Below are 20,182 nucleotides of genomic sequence, written 5' to 3'. Positions count from 1 at the left end.
AAAGCGATTTCTGTAAATATTTTAAAGTTGAAGGAAAGAAAGGGCGAAAGAGAGGCAGGGAGGGAGAGTAATTTGCTCGTCCGCAGAGCAAGGAGGTAGGGGAACTGAAGCGGGCCTCCAGCCCGCCCGTGGCCCCAGCTCTGTCATTTGCCTGTCCGTCCTTCCCACCCTGACGAGGGCAGCCAGCCCTGGCCTGGCCCAGGAGAACCCAGCAGCAGGCCTCGGGCCTGAGTCTTCTGATTGCTCTGATGCCCGACCTCCTCCCCGAGGAAGGCAGTCTGCCCCCTCCCTGTTCCTCATGCTCACCCCCTTGCTTGCCAGACGCCTCTGGGAACTGAGGTTTGCCAGGCTGTGGGGACCCAGGGCTGGGGGGGGCACCCATGGACATGTGGAATGAGGCTGTGGTCCCTGGACCCTGCCGTTCACCCCACGGATGAGAGGCCCTGGGTGAGGCGGTGGGGGGTGGGAACGAGTGGGGACAGAACCGTGTGGTCTGGCGTGCGGTGCCCTGCAGGCTGGCCGGGGCAGCTTCTGTCTTGGCCATCAGCGTGGGGGAATGCTCCTGGGGCCACAGCAGGACTTGCACGGAGGGACCCCTGAGGTTCCCTGGGAAGCCCCAGGGACAGACCCCTGAAGCACAGCAGCTGCGTTGGTTGAGCCCCTCTGTTTGCTCATGGTCCCTGTGGGGGGACTTGGGAGTGTCCAGGGCTAGGCTGTGAAACCATTGAGGGCCAAGACTTTGATTTCTCCTCTCCCCCAACCTTCTTTGTTTCCCCACCTGTGAGACCACCAGAGAGGCAGCAGCTGCTCCACGTGTGGGCTCGTAACCTGCGCCCCTGAATGCGTGCGGGTTTTAGCACAACCTAGGAGGCAGGTCTCATTAATCACAGCTTACCCAGGAGAAAACTGAGGAACAGACATGTTAAATAACTTGCCGAAGGTGATAAGCCAGTTAGGAGAGCCACAAGTGGGATAGGCTGTTTTTCAAAGAAGGGGTCTCACTGCTGCTGCTGCTGCTGCTAAGTCGCTTCAGTCGTGTCCGACTCTGTGCGACCCCATAGACAGCAGCCCACCAGGCTCCCCTGTCCCTGGGATTCTCCAGGCAAGAACACTGGAGTGGGTTGCCATTTCCTTCTCCAATGCATGAAAGTGAAAAGTGAAAGTGAAGTCGCTCCGTCGTGTCCGACTCTTCGAGACCCCACGGACTGCAGCCTTCCAGGCTCCTCTGTCCATGGGATTCTCCAGGCAAGAGGACTGGAGTGGGGCGCCATCGCCTTCTCCTAGGGGCCTCACTACGACTTGCCAAAGCAGAGAGCCCCTGCAGAGAGGTGGTTCCCTCCCAGAGACCTGCCAGGGGCAGTGCCCAGCTGGGTTGCGGGCGGGAGTGGGGCGGTTGGATAGGAAGAGGAGGTGTGGAGGAAATGCAGACCTGTGTGCTATTTACAGAGGGCTTTATTGGGGAGGCGTCAGAGTTCATGGATCACCGGGAGGTGCAGAGAGAGAGTTCTGAGGATACTGCTGTGGCGAGGGCTTGTGGGGGAGCCCACATCCTGTCCAGGTTGCCCAGAAGCCTGGGAGCACTGGTGCCAGTCCCTTGACGTTCTCTGCAGAGAGTGTCCTGGAGCCTCGGCATCACTCAGCCTCCCTCTGGGGGTCCCTGGCGCCTTGCCACTGTCCGTCTGTCTGCAAGAAGCCCAGGGATCAGCGGAGGGTCCAGTCCTCCTTGGCACATCCCTTGTACTTGGCTGCTTCTCCTGAGACTCCCCAAAGAGCCAGTCCAGGGGGTCCACAGTGCCAGTCCTGGGCAGGGAGGGCTGCTGGCCAGTGAAGCGAGTGGTCATGTCCTGTAGAGACCCAGTGGGGCAGCTCTTTGCACAGGAACGGGCTAGCCGGTGGGGTCTGCTGGTTCGCACCCTGGCTGCGGCCTCATCCAGCACTGAGGTGGGCTGTGCCAACTGACAAATGGACCTCACGTAGTCATCCAGGCTGGGGGAGGTGGGCGGTTCCTCTCCAGCCCCTCCGGGTAGCATCTCCTCCGAGGTCTCCCGAATTGTGGGCAGGAGGGCCACAGAAAGCAAAAGCCGGGACCTCATGGCTGCCGGTGACAGGGAGGCAGCAGCCTGTTGGTTGACAGAGGGCTTGGGTGAGAGACTGCTGGCCATCCTGACACCCCTCCCCTGTCCCCTCCCCTGTCTGAGGTCGCCTGGCTGAATCAGAAGCCTGAGAGCAGTTTAAAGTCTGCAGATCCAAGACCAGGCTTGAACTCCTGGGCTCTTTCTGCTAACATCCCTTAAGGCCCTATCATTACTGTGGGTCAAGAGCCCAGCCTCGTGGGACTGGAGTCCGAGGAAACCTGGGTTCAAAACCAGACAGCCGTTCCCGACCCAGGGTTCTTTGGCAAAGTCACCTCTCCAAGCCTCCACTTCTCCGTAAAATAGGGTTATAAATACACCTCTCCAGGGTGCTGGGAAAACATATGGCACGTTCCCCTCGGGGAAACGCCTCTGAATATAAAGCCTCCGCAGCTGTCGCCTCCGCTGTTAGCCGCACCCTGGTCGCTAGCCCGCAGTGAGCAGGGCACGTCCCAGGCTGAGAACTGCCCTCAGACATACCCAACGCGTTTTTGTTTTACCTCAAGCCAGAGAGCAGTAGCCCTCCCTTACCTGTAGCTGAGGAAGTCTGGGGGTAGCAGGGGAGATGGATGAGCAGGGAAGTCCTCAGGAAGCGCCCAGGAAACTCAGGGCCAAGGGCCCAGGGTCGAGGAGTTGGAGCCGGTGTCCGGAGCCAGATTCTGCGAGAGGGACAAGGAGGACGACGCTCCGGGCCTCTGTCCAGAGCGAAAGCCTCCCTGAGCTGTCTGGCAAGCCTGGGGCCTGGCCGCTGCTTTTATAAACCTTTCCACCGGCAATCAATTACTGTCACACGGGGCCAAAAATAGCAGCGCTCAGGAAGGCTCTCAGAGGAAAACAGCTTGGCGGGCGGGGTCTGGCCCAGCTGCCAGCTCGGAGCAAGTGTTTGCGCCCGTGGGAGGTTCTGGGAATGTTTACTCCACAGGGCAGGGGTGGGGTAGCCTCAGCTCCTGGCCATCTCAGGGCACTGGGAGGGCCAGGGCCTCCACTGGACCTCCACAGCGGCCCCAGTCTCCGCCATCTCCACCTGGAAGCGTTCTTTGGTACACCTTACACCAGCACCCCGACACCCCACGTCACTCTGGCCCACTGCTGGCTCTGGCTGAGCTCCAGGCCTGCACCCACAGGGACCCCGTCAGACACAGCAATGTGGAACTCAGCCTGGAGATGGCCGAGGCCGGGCTTCCCTGGGCTTGCTGAGCCTTGGGCTATGCCCACCTTCCTCTGGGACCGGGGGCAGCCTGCGGGGTCCTGGTCTTGCTGCTTCACAGATGAGGAGCTGTCGGATGAGAACGGGCTTGTGTATTTGTTCCTGGCTATCTAACCAGCACACCTCTGCAGCAGTGGCTATTCTAGGTAGAGAACGTGGCAATGAGCGAGGCATTATGTCCTTCACCCAAAATGCGGTTCAGGTCTTGGCTTTCAGACTCAGCTTCAGACACCACTGTCAGATGTTGACACATTGCTGGAGAGAGCCTCCGCTCACCAGGAACAGCTCATGTCCACCTGCAGACATGTTTATCCATAGATACCCGCCCCACGGCGGACTCTGGGTGGAGGAACATGGAAAAAACCATAGCCACAGACCAGCTGATGCTCTGGGGCAAGGCTGGGGTGGAGTCTGTGAAGCTGGACATGCTGAGGCCAGGCCTTCAAAGACAGTTCTGGGGACCCCACTGTGAAGAAAGATGCAGGGGCTTAGTCTGGGGAAGCGAGGGGCTGGGGAGAGCTGCTGCCTCTGAGGTCAGGGCTGAGCCGTGCTGGGGACCAGCTGCCTCGTGTGGCTCATGTCTGATGTCCCTGCGCAGACAGCAGGGGTGCCCCCAGCCTGAGCTCCCCTTCCCTGGATGGAGGGAACACCCTCCTGGCCTGCAGCTTTCTCTGATCTTATCAGAGGAAACCCACAGCAGAGGAGGGGACCTCCTTCACCTCCCACTTTGGGTTTTCTCACTGTCCTCACGGGACCTCTAACTCCCTGAATCCATAGTCTTTGCTTCCAGGGACACGAGTCGCCTCTCTGTGCAGCGTCAGTGGTTATCAGCGGCTCTGGCTGTTTCTGTTGCTGTCACTTGTTTTTAGCAAATGGTGCAAGGCCGTTCCAGAAAGTTATGTGTATTTTTGATAACCTTGAACAGAAGAGAACTATTTTCTTTGTGGATGGCAGGGTGTTTTTAAAATGTTACTAACTACCATGAGATCAGTACTGCAGGACAGCCCTATAAGTGTTGCCAGGGATGTGAGACTCCCACAGGGTCTCTGTTCTTACAGTTTTCAGTGCCAACAAGGAGAAAGAAATGGTGTTGATGAATCTATAATAGAATGGTGCTTGAGAGAGCACTGGGAGAATGATGTTTTAAGTTCATTGCCAAAAGACCAGTATCAGAGCAGACTAGGAGCATGTAGCTGGGGAGACCTGACTCGGCTGAAGGGTGAGGCTGAGAAGGTTCCTGGCAGGTGCTCTGAGGGTACAGACAAAGCAGCCTGGCCAGGAGCACGTGTGGGCTTGATTAGCTTGGCACAGGGAAGTTGGAGGTGGTTGTGTGCAGACAGAAGCCTGAAATAGGTCAAGAAACAGAATCAAGGACCCACGGGGAGCAAGTGGGAGCTGGCTGAGAGTGCTTCTGGAGGACTCTGTTGATTAGGACCTCAGGGTTTGGCAGCAGATGAGTGGCCATGCCATCTGCAGACCTTGGAGAATTAGGGCTGGTCAGGATCGCCGGCTGGGAGCTGTTGCAGATACTCTGAGTGTGTGTGCCAGTAGTGGGGCACAGGACTGGCCATACCCCAGGTGGTGAGGAAGGCAAGACTGGCCTTCAGGAAAGAGGCCAGCTTGGAAATTGGGGGTGGGGACCATGCTGGTCCTGCTCAGCCCTAGTGGGCATGGGATCCAGTGCCCTTGGCACATTCCCAGTAGGAGCAGGTGACTATGGGCCCCCTGAGCAGGCGCAGCGCCGCACGGAGAGCTGTCCCGTGTCGCACCGGTGTCTGCACAGCTGTGCTTCCCTGGAACGTGTTTCCTTGCCACTGTGTGGACGTGCCTGCCGGACGGCAGCTGCGTTCCTGTGGGACACCTGACTCAGCGCCCTGCCCCAGCCCCTGCTCCCGAGTGGTGGAAGGGCACGCCTCAGGCTTCCTCTCCAGCCCGGGCCTCGTGCCTTAGAGCACAGAGAAATTCGTGGGCCTTCCCCTGGAGGAAGACGGGACCCTAGGGATGAGAGGCTGCACCTGGGGGCCTGAGTGCACAGGGGGGTCCCGTGGGCGGGGGCTGACTTCTGAGGTGGGTGTGAGGGTGGTCAGTGACCCCTGAGTGCGGCTGCTCTGAGAGGAGAGGCTGAGCGTGTGGGTCCCCACAGGAAGAAGGGGCTCTGATCATCGAGGGGCTCCTCAACATTTCCTGGGGACTGAAGCGGCCCATCCGGCTCCAGATACAGGATGACAGGGAGCGCGTGCACCTCTCCTGGACACCCGGACAGTCCAGCTGCCATTCGTGAGTGTCCCGCTGGGTGGGGCAGGGCCCAGTGGTCTCCACGACAACCTAAAGCTACTGCTTGGAGTGTGCGGGGCCAGGAGGTTGATCTCTGTCTCTGAGTGAAAGCCCCATTTCTGTTTGGGGCAGGAGGTGGGAGGGTAACCCACCCTCAACCTGGTCAGTCACCCCTTGACTGCCTCAGCCCAGGACCTCAGCTGCCAACCTGAAGCCTCACCCCCAAGTGGTTCTTCTCCATGACAACCAAGTCACCCCCGACCCCCTCCTGGAGAGCGATCCAGGCTGCCCTCACCTCCACTTGTGCTTCTCAGACGTTCCTCGTCTGTAAGAGAAAGAGGCCTCTGTCTGCAAGCCAAGCCTCTCAGTCTGTTCTGTCCTGAAACACACAGGTTTAGCCTCCAACGGTTCTGCTTTTATTTCAATATCAGAATTTATTTTTACAAGTTTATCAGAATTTATTTATATCAGATTTATTTGAATATATTAAGAATGTTTTGATAGGGATAAAATGGTTTTCTACCTGTCTTAACAGACGTTTGCCTGTTTCCACTTCACACCAAAAGACGGGCAGCAAGCTGCTGAGTTTTGCTTGCTTTCACACATAATAAATCCTTCTAAGAGTCGGAAATTCAAAACGTTTTCCCCTTCAAAAATGCAAGTAAAGTTGCTGCTCTCGTGGCCCTCTGCACGCCGATGCCCCTGGCTCATCTCCAGCTGTCCCTAGTCACTCATACTGGATTTGGGCCTTAGAGCTTCGAGTTTGGACGGGCTCCTTAGAAAGGAGGGTAAAAGTGGTCACACGAGCCGCCTCAGACAAGGCCCCTCGGAGGCCCCTCGGTGCCGGCCTGGCTCCTCTGTCTCCTCCTCCCAGGCTCCTTTCCCGGTATGGCTACTTCCCATTACACCCATCCCTCCTCCAGTCCAGCGCTGGCTGCCCTGGCTTGGAGTCCACCTTTCGCAGGGGCCTGGAGGTTAGCCCCCTCGAGGGTGCTGCTGCCCTCCTCCCCCGGGCCAGAAGGCAGCCCAGAGAGCCCACTTGGCACACAGCCACAGAAGCCAACCGCCTCGGCCTGGTGCCCAGCATGGGTCTGTGTGTGTCCCTCTGTCCGTACCCCAGGGCTTAGAACAGGCCACGCAGGTCTGCAGGGCAGACTCCCTCTCCTTCCAGCAGACACTGGCAACCTTTTGCTCTTGTTTTTATCTTTTACGTTGACAATGTGTGAAATCCTGGCCTCAACTCGGCCTGTCCTGCTTCTGGCCTGTGTCTGGCCCACAGAGGCAGCCAGCTTCCTTTTCTTTGATCTGAACTACCCTTCTCTGCCAGCAGCCCTCTCAGCACCATGACTGTCTCTTTTCAGGAAGGAGCCACCTGTTCAAGATGGCAGAGTCACTGCCCAGGAACCCAGTTCTCAGGCTGGGCCCCAGGAGGAGAGTTCCAGAGACAGATCAGGTTGGTGGGGCCTCAAGAAGCCCGCGACCCAGTCCCACTCATCTGGGGTGGGGGTGCTGGCTCATGACCGCCATCTCTGGAGATGAGCTTTGTGGAGTAGCAAAGAGTGGCCTTGTTTGCCTTCACGAGTGTGTGCGCTGAGCTGTTTTGGCCGTGTTCAACTCTTTGCGACCCCACCGGGCTCCTCTGTCCATAGAATTCTCCAAGCAAGAATACTGGAGTGGGTTGCCATTCCCTTCTCCAGGGGATCTTCCTGACCCAGGGCTGAAACCCACATCTCCTGCAATTCCTGCACTGCAGGCAGATTCTTTACCAATGAGCCACCAGGGAAGCCCAGCCCCTGCTAAATCTCTCTTCAGCCCAAGGTATTCTTATTGACTCCTCACCCAAGGACAGGGAAGCGGAGGCTTCCAGAGGTGATATGGTTGTCTGAATCCCTGCAACGTGCTGCCTTCTGAAAAGGAGAACATCTGCAGAGAACACGGCTCTCACCTGGCCCTGCAGGCCTCTGGGATCTCTCCCCCACCTGCCAGGATCCGTGCCTGGGTCTGTCCTCTCTGCACCTCCTCTTGACTCAGTGAAGGGCTTGTCCCAGAGGACAGGGCTGGGGCTGTCAAAGTCCTGCTCTGGGTCCCTGGAGTTGGAGGTCCAGAGGCTATGGCCGTGTGGCATGGGGACACAGGTTATCTTGTCTGGGGGTCACCTTTTCTGTCTGCAAAGTGGGTATCACACTGGCTGGACCCCAGCCTCCATCACAGGGACAGTGCTCACACTGCCGTCTCCCGCAGCCCAGGGCGCCGGGGAGCCACACTTCACGCAGCACCGCCACAGAGGCTCTTCTGTCACAGCCCCTGTCCTGAGCCTGACCCCTTGCCCATTTCTTGCCACAGAGCCAGTGGAGGAGGACGAGGAGACCCCACAGCTGCTGCGCACCAAGAGCGATGCGGCCTGTGTGATCCAGAGGCGGCCCAGGAGCCGGGCGCCCGGCGAGGCCCAGAGGACCCGGAGGCACCGCTTCTCCATCAACGGGCACTTTTACAACCACAAGGTGATGGCCCGCCCGGCCTCTCCCTGGGCCCCAAAGCCAGGCTTGGGGAACCAGCCCCAAGCGCCATGCACGCATCGCACCTTCCGTAGTGGGGCCCTCGGTGGTCACGCCTGAACTCACCCTCAGCAAAACCCGGTAGGCTTCCCAGGCGGTGCTAGTGGTGAAGAATCCACCTGCCGATGCAGAAGACATGAGACACAGCCTGCATCCCTGGAGGAGGGTGTGGCAGCCCACCCCAATATTCTTGCCTGGGAAATCCCATGGACAGAGAAGCCTGGGGGGGCTACAGTCCAAGGGGTCGCAAAGGGTCAGACCCAACTGAAGCGACTTAGCATGCACAGCCCTGGTATACAGGTGAGGCTGTGCCTGTGTCCTGATGGAGAAACAGGCTGAGGAGGACAATTGTCTTGCCCCAAATAACATTTCACTTCCTGACCACAAAGCCTGTATTTTTCCCATCACACGCTCACTGTCAATTCATTCTCACAGATTGCATGAATGTTTGGAGAATGATGCTACATTTGTCTTCAACAAGCCACTTTTCTGTACGGTTTCTCCCCAAGGTCGGTTTGTTGTTTCACGGGAGTGTCATGTACCCTGCTGTCACTGTCGCTTGGTAGATTAAGCCACCTGGGTCGGGGTGTGCCCCGGAGCATGTGTGATGGGTCCCAGAGAACTCGCACAGCTCCTGATTCCCAGCACTTACCCTTTTGTCCTAGCCTTTTGTCCAAGTATGTATTGTACTGACCTCAGGAAAAAGAGATCTCCTTCCCCTGATGACATCATTCCATAAACAAATCCAACTGTAAGAAGGAGAAGTGGGTTGTTACTATAAATGGCACCCATGGCAGTGTGGGTGAGGCCCGGAATGGGGCGTCCTGCCATAGAACACATCCTGCAGCGCTGGGAAGCTGGAAGCCAGGGCTTCCAGGCTCAGCAGCTGCCCTTCCTGATAGGTGGTGGGTGACTCATGGGATGGGGAGCTGGGCGAAGGGAGGTCTTGGGTCAGATCTGAAGCACAGTCACACAGGTGAGGTCTGCTCGGAGCCATTCAAACTACTCTTGCGGTACCCTGCACTTGGGGATGAAGAATTCAACAAGGCAGGCTGAAGGGCCCCCGCTCCATCATCAGGACCTCCCTCCACTCCACACTAGCTTTGCAGGGAGTGTTACTGAGGAACAATAGGTTATCTTCACTAAATCTAGGAGGCTGAGTGTGTCGGTCACTCAGTCATGTCCAACTCTGTGACCCCATGGACTATACTCTGCCAGGCTTCTCTGTCCATGCGACTTTCCAGGCAAAAATACTGGAGTGGGTAGCCATTCCCTTCTCCAAGAGATCTTCCTGGTCCAGGGATTGAACCCGGGTCTCCTGCACTGCAGGCAGGTTCTTTACCATCTGAGCCACCAGGGAAGCCCAAATCTAGGAAACCAGAGTATTTGAGAGTAGTTTCCTCACAGGGGAAGGGGAAGGCAGGGCTGAAGTTAAACAGAGATTAAGAATGTCTGGATTACCCAAAGGACCGGCCGTCTAACTTGGGTATTCTTTTTTTTTTTTAATGTAGACCATTTTTAGTCTTTATTGAATTTGTTGCCATATTGCTTCTGTTTTATGTTTGATGTTTTTTGGCCACAAGGTACGTGGGATCTTAGCTCCCTGCCCAGGGGTCAAACCCAGCCCCCTGCATTGGAAGGCAAAGTCTTAACCACTGGACTGCCAGGAAAGTCCCTGACTTGGGTATTCTTTAAATACTGTTCCAAAGGGGTTTAGTCTGCGAAGTGTTAATTAAGCACCATTTGCTAATATTTGAATAAATATTGATATGCTACTTTAAGGGACTATTTGAAAATTTAGAAAGATTCTTTGCATGGATGTAGACTCATTCTATACATTCCTAAAAAAAAAAAAAAAAGGTTTTTATGACTCAAGGTACTGAATCGTGGGCTTTATCTTCAGTACATTCACCTCTCCTCTAAGAGGTGTGTTGGGCACTTTAAACCTTACATTAGTCATTGCAAATATCACGGGGACATGGAGAAGTCTGAACAGCCTGTAGCCTTTGAAATGAACCGAAGTGAAGAGTCGCGGCTTTCATCACAGCCTTTCTCGTCCCTTGGTGCCATCCTGCCCTTCTTAGCCAGCCAGACCTACACTCGACACGCTAGTCAGGGTGGCTGTTCCCCAGCCACAGACTTACCTGCCACATGTGGATCCATCCTTCCAGGCAAACTGGGTACCTTCTGGGACTTGAACTGGTGTCTTAGCCATGTTGGACAGTTGATTCACATCTGCTGAAGGAGCGAGGGGCTCCCTTTTTTGCTCCTCGCTCCACATCCATTCAGAATGTGTCCTTAGAAATCAGGTAACAAAGTGCTTGAGTCGCAGGCAACGATTGAAAATAACAATAATAAATTCCTAGAATTAACTTCCTGGAGTTGTTATTCCAGGGTTTATTTCTTAGAACTGTACACTGTTGCTCCACTTAATTATTTTCTACAACAGTTCTCACAGCAGTGATGCGTGATTTCCAGCGTGGGTGAACTTGGTACTGTCTTCAGTGCTTGGCCTGTCGGACTCAAGCGTGTCCTGGGCGGGAGAAACCACTGTGGATAGAGACAGGAAAGGAGCCACGGGACCCTTGTTCCTACTTGGAGCTGCTTGGTGTCTTCTTGAGAAAAGAGTTCAGGCGGAAGAAACACGATGTCTTGTTGACATGACCTTTCTTCTCCTAGAGATAGCCTGACTCCTCTGTTTCATATTTCTTAGAAACCGAAAGTCTAGTTGGACTTTCTGTACCACCCAGAGTCATTCTACATCTCAACTGTGGAGAAAGCAGGTCTGGGTTTGAGGCTGGCTCCAGTACTTGGACATCAGCTGGGGACACTGAACGAAGCCCTCGTGTACCCTGAGCCCGAGTACGTCCTGGGGAAAGCAGAGCTAGGACCATACAGGAGGAATGTGTGAACTGGAATCAGTTTCAGAAAGCAAGGAGCTTGCCCACAGGGAAGTCAGACACGAAGGGAGGACCCTGTGCCACGCTGGTGAAGCATGAGGCTTGGGGCAGCTCCGCCCTTTCTAGATGGGTGACTCCAATGAGCTACTAACCTCTCCAAGCTCCATGTACTTCTAAGGACTGTTGTGAGGATTAAATCAAAGAATCTATATAAAGTATTTAGCAGGGTTATTACCTGATTGGTGATCATTAAGGACTTAATAAGCTTTAACTTTATTCCCTGGAAATTCCCTGGTTGACTTCATGTATGGTGTCTCATGAACAAAGGCAGGATACCTGCGAGAATATCACGGGCCCCTGAAACTGTGCAGAAGCCGTGTGGCTGGAGCATGGGATGCTTGGGAGGGGGCGTGTGGGAGGAGCGGCGGACGCCACTGTCTAGGCTGCGGCGCACGCTGTGATACAGTACTGCTCGAGGTTTACCCTACAATTGCACCCCGGGACATCCTCCTCAAGTGCAGGTGCCAATCCAGGAGTCTGCACCAGGCAGCTGAGACTGTACGCGACACAGATGGCCCAGAACACACTTCGAGTTGCAAAGTGTTTGAAAGGTTGTTCCTTTGTGCAATAGGGTGGAAAATGGGTCGAAAGGGCTGAGACTAGAGGGGAAAAGTTGGGAAGCTGATGCAGTATAAACAGGGCCTCACCGCAGGCAGGCTGGGAGAATACAGCAAGGTGGACAGATTTGAGAAGCTTTAGCCTTAGAATCAGCAGACACTGGTGATTTGGTTCTAGACAGAGTAGAGAGACTCGTTCCCCAGCCCCTCGTGAATGGCTCTCATGGCCCTGGTTAATGCTCAGTAGCTCAGTTGTGCACAATTCTTTGCGACCCCATGCACTGCAGCACACCAAGCTTCCTATGGTCCTGGTTCCTAGAAAAAAGAATCTGGCTCTTATAGATCTGCAGGCATCTTTCTTAGAGGCCTCTGTATGATGTGAGCTGTCAAAGCTTCTCTGCTCATGCCTGGATCTGGGCGCAGCTTGTGTGTGGATCTGTGTGGATGGACAGACACAGGTGATTGCAGAGCCCAGGCTCACCTGCTGTCCCAGGCTGCTCAGTGCCAGTGGGCTGACAGGATGCCCATACCCTGCCTGGCGTCAGCCCTGTGTCTCCTCTGGCCTCCCCCTGAACCGCCTCCCCCTTCCTGTGCAGACCTCCGTGTTCACTCCCGCCTATGGGTCCATGACCAACGTGCGAGTCAACAGCACCATGACGACCCTGCAGGTGCTCACTCTGCTGCTGAACAAGTTCCGAGTAAGTCTGGCCCTAGGCAGCCTCGCCCAGATGCTGGTGGTTTGCAGTTTTGCTGGGGAGGGGGCTGGTGAAAGCCATGGCTCCTGGTAGAAGGCTGAACGAGGTTTCCTCTGCTGAGCTAGCAGGAGAAATGTTCTGGGAATTTAAGGGGGTGGTCCTGGGGATTTGTGTGTGTGTGGCACTGGGGATGTGGTTACTGCCAGGGGTCCTTTTCTCTCTCTCCTGCATTGAAAAGCCATGGTCTGACTTCCTGTCACTACCTGTGCAGGTGGAAAATGGCCCCAGTGAGTTTGCACTCTACGTCGTTCATGAGTCTGGGGGTAAGTGTCTGCCTTTGACTCAAGTCCCCATCCATTTGGCAAGCTCGCCAACTGAGCTCCTTCTCTGAGGGCTGAGCTGGCTTGTGCAGTGGGCACAGGGCAGGTGCCCTCCTGGCCTTGGGACACGCTGTGCCCCCACCACGGGCACCCCTCCCAGGCTTATATCCAGGCACACTTGTCATCCCTTTCGGAATCCCACCAGAACCACATGGTGAGCCGCTCTCTCCAGTAGGTTCAGTGAGAGGTGGGGAGGACTGTGCGTCTGGGTTTTCAGGATGGATGAGAAGCCCCTCACCCACTGGGACCTGCTGTTGCAGAGCTTGTACCACACAGCCCTGTGTCCAGCGCTGCATGGCCTGGCCTCCCCAAGTCCACTTCCCGTGCCGTGCTCCTCCAGCCACTGTTCCTCTCTGAGCTGGGCCTTCGCTGAAGGACACGACCCACATCAAGGCAGTGTCCATCACACAACATCTGGCAGCAGTGCCAGGGCCCCTGGACATCTGTCTTCCATCCCATTTCCATCCTAGAACAAAGAGACACAGTCCTACCACCCCACGAATTTTGTCTACCACATTCTCTTTCAGAGCGTACAAAATTAAAAGACTGTGAGTACCCACTGATTGCCAGAATCCTGCATGGGCCCTGTGAGAAGATCGCCAGGATATTCCTGATGGAAGCTGACTTGGGCGAGGAGGTCCCCCACGATGTGAGTGGGGCTGCGGCATCTCAAGGCCTCTCCTGAGGGAGGGGCTGGGGGACAGCGTGGCGGACTCCTGTGACCTTGGGCAGAGCCCCCTTGGGCAATGCTTCCAGGGCCCCCATGGCCATCACAAAGTCCATCCCGTCTTGATGGTTTCATCCTGTCTTGTTGCTATCAGCCACCACCAGATCCATCAGCTGGCTCAGGGGAAAAAGAAGTTGGGTCTTAGAAAACCATGGCCTGGCCTTTTCCATTCTTTCCAGACAGGTAGAGTCTTTTCCTTCATTGGAGTGTGTTTTGTTGTTATTTACATTAAAAAAACAACAACAAAAGCTCCGTACCTAGGGTCTAACTGCACCTTATGGAAAGGACCAAGTGTCTCAGGACATCTTGAGTCCTGACTGGGCGAAGAGCACATTTTCAAACTCCGCTACACAGAATAGGCCTTAGGGTGTGGACCTCAAGAAGAAGGCCTGTGACCCTGTGTCCCTCGGGCCATTTGCAGACTAGTGAGTTTCATTCTATTGTTAGAAACAATGGCATTCCCACCATCTCCACCCCAACCCCAGAGAACTCCCAGAGTGACTCTGCTCACTATTGAATGGTCTTCCTAAAACTCAGTTTAATCTTTCCTCCCAGGGATCACAGTTGCCTTTGGGGTCAGAATGGGCTCCATCCTCCCTGGTACACACAGAGCTGTGTCGGGGGGTGGGAGGAAGACGGGCAGCCTCTTCCTTGGAGACAAAACCCTGCTGAATCGGCCACAAGGAAAAGAAAACATTTTTGGCCTCTAATTTAAAGCACATTAAAATGTTCTTGGATTTTCTAGGTCGCTCAGTACATTAAGTTTGAAATGCCGGTGCTGGACAGTTTTGTTGAAAAATTAAAAGAAGAGGAGGAAAGAGAAATAATCAAACTGACCATGAAGTAAGCAGCACTTAAGTAGCCAGTCGTGGGTCTGGAACATGAGGGCAAGTCTGCGGTCAGAGCACCAGGCCCGTGGCTGGGAGAGCTCTCCCTGCAGCTGTGCCAGGCGTCCTCACGCAGTTCAGGGATGCCTGCTAACCCTGGCTCCCCAGCACCTCCCCCGGCCCCTTGCTCCATAGTACCACCAGACCGGGGTGACCGCCTGCCAAAATGGGGGCCTGCAGCCCAGGCCGCCCATCGAGCCTCGGCAGCCCCACCATCACGGGATGGACACGAGCTGCTGAAACTGGGCAGGAGACTCGGGCAGCAGCACGGGCCGGCCCTGGCCCAGGGCTGTGTGTTCTGCTGGCAACCCTGCCCTGAAAGTGCCGCCAAGGGGGCCTGCCTGTGCACATTCAGCCTGGTCTGAAAAGTGCCCGTTCACGCTAGCAGGAGCGCTGAGCCTGCCCCAAATCAGCGGTTGTTAGGACTGCCTGTACCCACTGATGGTGGCAAGTACAGGGGACCAGTTCAATGGGCAGGTGAGTGGGTGTCACCTGCTGCTCCTGGGGGATGCTCTGGCAGGGCCTGGCTGTGTGAGGTCAGGTCGCAAACCCCGATGGTCTGTGTCTCCCTCTGCAAGGGAAACTCGGTCCCAGAGTCCCTCTTAGGAAGGGAAGGAGGGAGGCCGCTCACCGTGAGAGTCTGCGGTCGGGGGACTGTGTAAATCCTGGCTTTTGGCTGAATGTCTCTTTAAAAGGCTTCTGTGTGTACAGTCAGGCCCCACTCAGGCAGCAAGCGGAGACCTCATCGGGGGGAACCGTGTCACTGTAGCAAGAAGGGACCTGGGGGTCACCTGGTCTAGGTCTGCTCGGTGCACAGAGAGGGCAGAGCAGCCCGGGATGAGGAAGGAGTCTCACCACGTGATTGTGGAGCCAGGCTCCGACGCAGGCTTCCTGACCCCGCTCTGCCGCCCCGTCTAATCCAGCACACTCCTGTCCGTACTGGAGACTCTTTGGAATAGAAGGAGCATTCTCCTGTGAAGCTTGACAGAGTCTGCAGCCCTGTTTGACTACTCCCCAAAGCCAGTGGCCTCGCAGGATGTGGGTCCTGGCTCTTCCTTCTTGGCCACTAATCAGCCGGTCAGGAGCCATGGGTCTCCAGGCCCAGCATCTCTGGGCTCCTTTGCTGTGCTCCTCGCTCCCTGTCCCCTCTGGTACCAGTGAATCCTCTCGGCTGTGTCTCCCTCCAGGTTCCAAGCCCTGCGTCTGACAATGTTACAGCGCCTGGAGCAGCTGGTGGAAGCCAAGTAGCCCACCAGCACCTGCCCCTTCCGAAGCCCCCAGCAGCCAGTGCCCACTGAGAGCCAGTGACCAGGCCCTGACGGGTCACCCAGATTGGTCACACAGCCGAGGAATCTAGCATCTGCGCTTCTGCCTGTCCCCCTGCCTAGCTAGCATGAGTCCCATGGCCCTGGCCCTTGGCTCCAAGCTGAGCACTCAGGGGCCCAGTCCTAAGCCTGAGGACCCAGGAACTTGCTGGGTGGGGTCTGCATGTGAGGTGGGCCTGGGCTGTGAGCAGCCCTGAAGCTGTGACATGAGCCAAGTTAAGGAGCTAGATGGCATGGCCAGTCCTGTTCATGCCACACCTCTCCAAATCAGGGGAGCAGAACATGGTCTTGCTTCTAGGGTGTGGGCTCCATCTGCTTTCCCAGTGCCTGGCCCAGAGTTACTGCAGAACCACCAGCCATTATCCTCATGAAACACGTGGACCACTGGACCCTGTCCACCCTCGCCTCATGCCGCTGCTCAGAAACTGCTGGGAAGAGCAAGAACTGCCATCGGGAATGGGATGTGCAGTCCTCCCAGCTGTCACTGTGCCGTGGCGTGCCAGGTAAAGCCTCTGATGTCCTCAAGCCTCTCATGTTGCTCCATGAGCCTCGCACAGCTCAGTGCCCTGCCGGCAGAGGTCAGACCAAGAATAAGCGCACCAGCGGCGCCTCTTCTCTCGGCGGCACTCACCCTGCACTTCCCAGCAACACCTGAAGTGACTCTTATAGGGAGCTCGCTGAAAGAAACATGCCAATCGTATCACATTGAGGAGGTGACCCACATGACCTTGAAAGGATGCTTCCAGGGCGCGTGAGAGGCCAGGAGCTGTCTAGGGACTGCCGGCAGCGGCCTGGGGATGCCGCGCTTCGCCCGTCACTCTCCTCGGACACTTGAATGCCTCCCGCCCTCTCTGGGTGTGCGTCAATACTTCCCATCAAAGGGCCACCACCGGGAAAAACGGTTTGAGGAGAAAGGGCTTTGAATCCCCTGGGGCCAAATCCAGAACAATTTGGGCCTGCCAGTTGATGGAAAAATTCTAGAATGAACAAGAAGGCCTTTGCAAAAATTATGCAACAGTTTACAGCAGTCGTGTGAGGTGTTTGTCCAAAACAGAGCAAACGAGACCAGATTCTCCCCGTGGGGCCCATGGAGTGTGGATTTAAAGGGGAAAACTATAAAGTCTCCCAAAGCCAGAAAGTCAGCCTGAGTGAGATTCCAGCTCTGCCTCAGTCAGCAGCTCCTCACCGGCACCCATGAAGAGCAGAGCGTGGGAGCAGCTATGCCGCTGAGCCCACTGTTCAGGGTGAGCCCCACACCAGGACTGTCCTGACCTGGCGCCGAGCTCACAGAGGCAGGTGCAGAGGTGCCCAGGGGAGGTCTGCCGCAGTTTCCCGTCTCCTTTGTCAGCAGAGTTTCCGAGGTACTCAATAAAGGTGTTGCCATGTGGAACCAAAGGAGTTAGGTCCAAGCTCTTTTTTTCGCTTGCGTGTGCCCACCCTGACCCTCTGCTTTGACCTCTGAAACTCTTGTCCTACAGAACGCGTCGCCAAGTTTGGTAGAGGAGCTAACGCTGAACGCAGCCCACCGCTCTTGACGCTGACATGACTCCTTCTTTTCCAGGCACATCCTTGGGATTGGTGTGGAGCCTGAGGACAGTGACAGCCGTAGGGCTCAGAGGAGGAGGTCTGGGCAGCCTGGACAGTAAGCATTAGGGTCGCCCCGAATTGCAGAGTTTCAGCATCAGGAGCACCTCAGGAATCTTCTGGGGCTCAGGGAGAGGCAACAGGGTCTAGGAGATGGTAGAGAGCTGGTCAAACAGGGTTTCCCAGTAAAATAGTGAAATAGCTACCCAGAGGGCTTCCCTGGTGGCTCAGACGATAAAGAATCTGCCTGCAGTGCAGGAGACCTGGGTTCAGTCCTTGGGTTGGGAAGATCCCCTGGAGAAGGAAATGGCAACCCACGCTGGTACTCTTGCCTAGAAAATCCCATGGACGGAGGAGCCTGGCAGGCTGCAGTCCATGGGTCACAAGAGTCAGACACGGTGAATAAAGCCACCACCAGCCTCCCAGACCATATTATAAGCTCAGGTCAAGGACAACGGCTGACCATCGTTCAGCAGCAATCGAGGGGCCACTGCCTGGTGCCAGACCAGCTCAGCTCCAAAGGGACAAAGACAGTCTTGCTGTAGCCTGCATTCAGAGGCCTCCTACCCGGGAGACCAGGCCACACACCCTGGAGGGCCAGGGGATCTGCAGAGCAGAGATGGTGACGCTCCCTGGAAGGAGCCCAAGGCTGAGCCCAACTGGCCTAAGACAGAGTGGGAGACATTCCAGCCTGAAGACGCCCGCTAACCTTAGAGCAGACAGGGCCTGACACATGAAAAGCGGTCAGATGAAGAAACCTTCTGTAAACATTCCCCAGTTTTGAGGATTTGGTTGGTTGGTTGGTTTTGTTTTTTCTTTTCAGCTGTTACAATATTACTTCATTTAAGGCCTGTCTTGATAAGGGCCACTTGTGAAATAGAAAAGTTAGCAAAGCTAACTTCTGAATAACATAGCTAAGACATCTCTAACAAGGGGAAAATGTACAGACATACCTCAGAGATATTGCAGATTTGGTTCCAGAGCACTGCAATAAAGCAAAGATCACAATAAAGTGAGTCACACAACTTGGTTTCCCTGCATATCAAAGTTGAGTTTAAGCCCCACTATCACCTATGAAGTGTACAATAGCATTGTGTCTAAAAAACAATGCACATACCTTAATTTTAAAATACTTTATTGCTAAGAACTGCTAACCATTCTCAGAGCCTTTGGCATAATCTTTTGCAACAGTGATATCAAAGATTATTGATCATAGATCACTGTTATAAACACAATAATGACAGGCTTGAAAATTGCGATGTCAACTGAAAAAAAAAAAGGCTAAAATTTGCGAGTTCTTTTTAAATTAGAGGATAATTACTTTACAATACTGTGATGATTTCTGCCACACATCAACAGGAATTGGCATTGATTTACATATGTCCCCTCTCTCTTGAACCCCCTTCCTGAGTTATGTTTTATTTGGGGAACTTACCGAGGACCAAACCCCATGGGAGAGCCTGTTAGACGGCTCTGAAGGACTGTTCCAAAGAGTTAAGGGAGGAAACAAGATATGAAGTTTTTGCTTAAAAACAGAACAAAAAAACATGTAATCAGACATCAAAAGATTAACGCTAATCACAAAAAAACAGACATCTCAAGTTAATGATTTTACTGCCCTTTGTGCATGGAAGATACAAGAGTCTGGTTTCGTTAAAATTACTCCTTAGATACGCATCTGAACTATGGAGGGCCAGTATCCTGTTTTTCTCTATCCTGAATTCCCCTTGGGGTACACCCTTGGAGCAGCTGCAGTGACTGATGGCTTGATAGCTGGCAACATTTCTTGTTTACAGAAATGGCTGGCAACATGCAACATTTTTTTGTCCGCAGTGAGAATTACCACACATTACCACGCAGTGAGAATTACACACTCTGAGAATGTGACACAGAGATATGAAGTGAGGAAAGTGAAGTCGCTCAGTCGCGTCCGTCTCTTTGGGACCCCATGGACTGGGTCCTACCAGGCTCCTCTGTCCATGGGATTTTCCAGGCAATAGTACTGGAGTGGATTGCCATTTCCTTCTCCAGGGCATCTTCCTGACCCAGGGATCAAACCCAGGTCTCCCGCGTTATAGGCAGACACTTCACCGTCTGAGCCACCAGGGAATTGAGCAAAGGCTATTGGAAAAATGGCACAATAGACTTATTCAATGCAAGGTTGCCACAAACCTTCAATTTAAAAAAAATGCAGTGTCTGCAAAGAACAATAAAACGAAGTATGCCTATACATACTTCTACGACCATCTGAGGATTACAAAGCTTTATATCAACGATACTTGCTTTTCAGAGGCAATTTGAAAAGATGCTAATTCAGCTCACCAGGACACCACAATTCCAGATTTTCTCCTAGGCTCTGCAGTTTCCTGCTGGCTTGTGTGGGAGTTCCATGTGCTCTCTCCTAGAGCTTTCAGAGAGTTTGTCACACCCTGCTTCACTCACTAGTATCTCAGGTACAAAATGTATCCAAAGGTAAGGTGAAGATTGCGGTGATGAGCGTCCTCTCCTAGATCAGGACGGTCTTCCCAGGTCAGACCCCAGGAACCAGGGAAAATAATAAACACAAGATAAAATCAACATGATTGCAAAAGATCTGAACTCAGGAAAAACAGAGTAATTTGCCCAGAGCAAATGAGCAGAGGGAATTAAAAAAAAAAAGCCTTGTTTTTCCTGTGGTGATAACCATTTGCTACCAGCTTAGAATGTTTACCAGAAGATGGATTAAAGACCTTCCCACTGTTAAAACAAAGCCATTGGTTCACCAAGGACACACCTGGCCCCTTAGTCCTAGGGAAACGAAGCACGAGGCTTAGCCTGTCAGATCAGGTGATTGTGGAGAAGCTCGCAATACGCAACGTGCCATGTGGGCAGGATCCAGGTGCCCAGAGCTGCAGGGCAG

General features: G+C 54.5%; 2 protein-coding genes and 1 long non-coding RNA gene across 6 annotated transcripts in view; 1 reads left to right on the top strand and 2 right to left on the bottom strand.

Moving 5' to 3' along the window:
• RASSF4 (Ras association domain family member 4) overlaps nucleotides 1-17,094 on the top strand; it is a 33,879-nt gene extending 16,785 nt beyond the window's left edge. For 2 of the 4 annotated variants that reach the window (XM_027530965.1, XM_027530966.1), the window contains exons 4-11: nucleotides 5,483-5,616; nucleotides 6,975-7,066; nucleotides 7,957-8,114; nucleotides 12,282-12,383; nucleotides 12,652-12,703; nucleotides 13,288-13,409; nucleotides 14,233-14,330; nucleotides 15,562-17,094. In XM_027530965.1, the coding sequence (XP_027386766.1) occupies nucleotides 5,483-5,616; nucleotides 6,975-7,066; nucleotides 7,957-8,114; nucleotides 12,282-12,383; nucleotides 12,652-12,703; nucleotides 13,288-13,409; nucleotides 14,233-14,330; nucleotides 15,562-15,622 (819 nt within the window). In that variant the 3' untranslated portion in view covers nucleotides 15,623-17,094. The other 2 variants (XM_027530968.1, XM_027530967.1) reach the window with 2 other exon arrangements.
• On the bottom strand, nucleotides 1,435-4,611 carry DEPP1 (DEPP1, autophagy regulator). Its single transcript, XM_027530970.1, has 2 exons — nucleotides 2,664-4,611; nucleotides 1,435-2,120 (listed from the first exon to the last, which is right to left on the bottom strand). Exon 2 carries the CDS (start codon nucleotides 2,091-2,093, stop codon nucleotides 1,467-1,469), a length of 627 nt encoding a protein of 208 aa, XP_027386771.1. The 5' UTR covers nucleotides 2,094-2,120; nucleotides 2,664-4,611; the 3' UTR covers nucleotides 1,435-1,466.
• LOC113885547 lies at nucleotides 16,694-20,182 on the bottom strand. Its single transcript, XR_003509247.1, has 4 exons — nucleotides 19,606-20,182; nucleotides 18,719-18,808; nucleotides 18,237-18,268; nucleotides 16,694-17,429 (listed from the first exon to the last, which is right to left on the bottom strand). It is a non-coding gene; the product is annotated as an uncharacterized LOC113885547 (long non-coding RNA).

Source organism: Bos indicus x Bos taurus, chromosome 28 (genome assembly GCF_003369695.1).
Source record: "Bos indicus x Bos taurus breed Angus x Brahman F1 hybrid chromosome 28, Bos_hybrid_MaternalHap_v2.0, whole genome shotgun sequence".
Lineage (NCBI taxonomy): Eukaryota > Metazoa > Chordata > Mammalia > Artiodactyla > Bovidae > Bos > Bos indicus x Bos taurus.
Note: the sequence above shows the minus strand (reverse complement) of the source record. Positions and strands in the feature narration are given on the sequence as shown.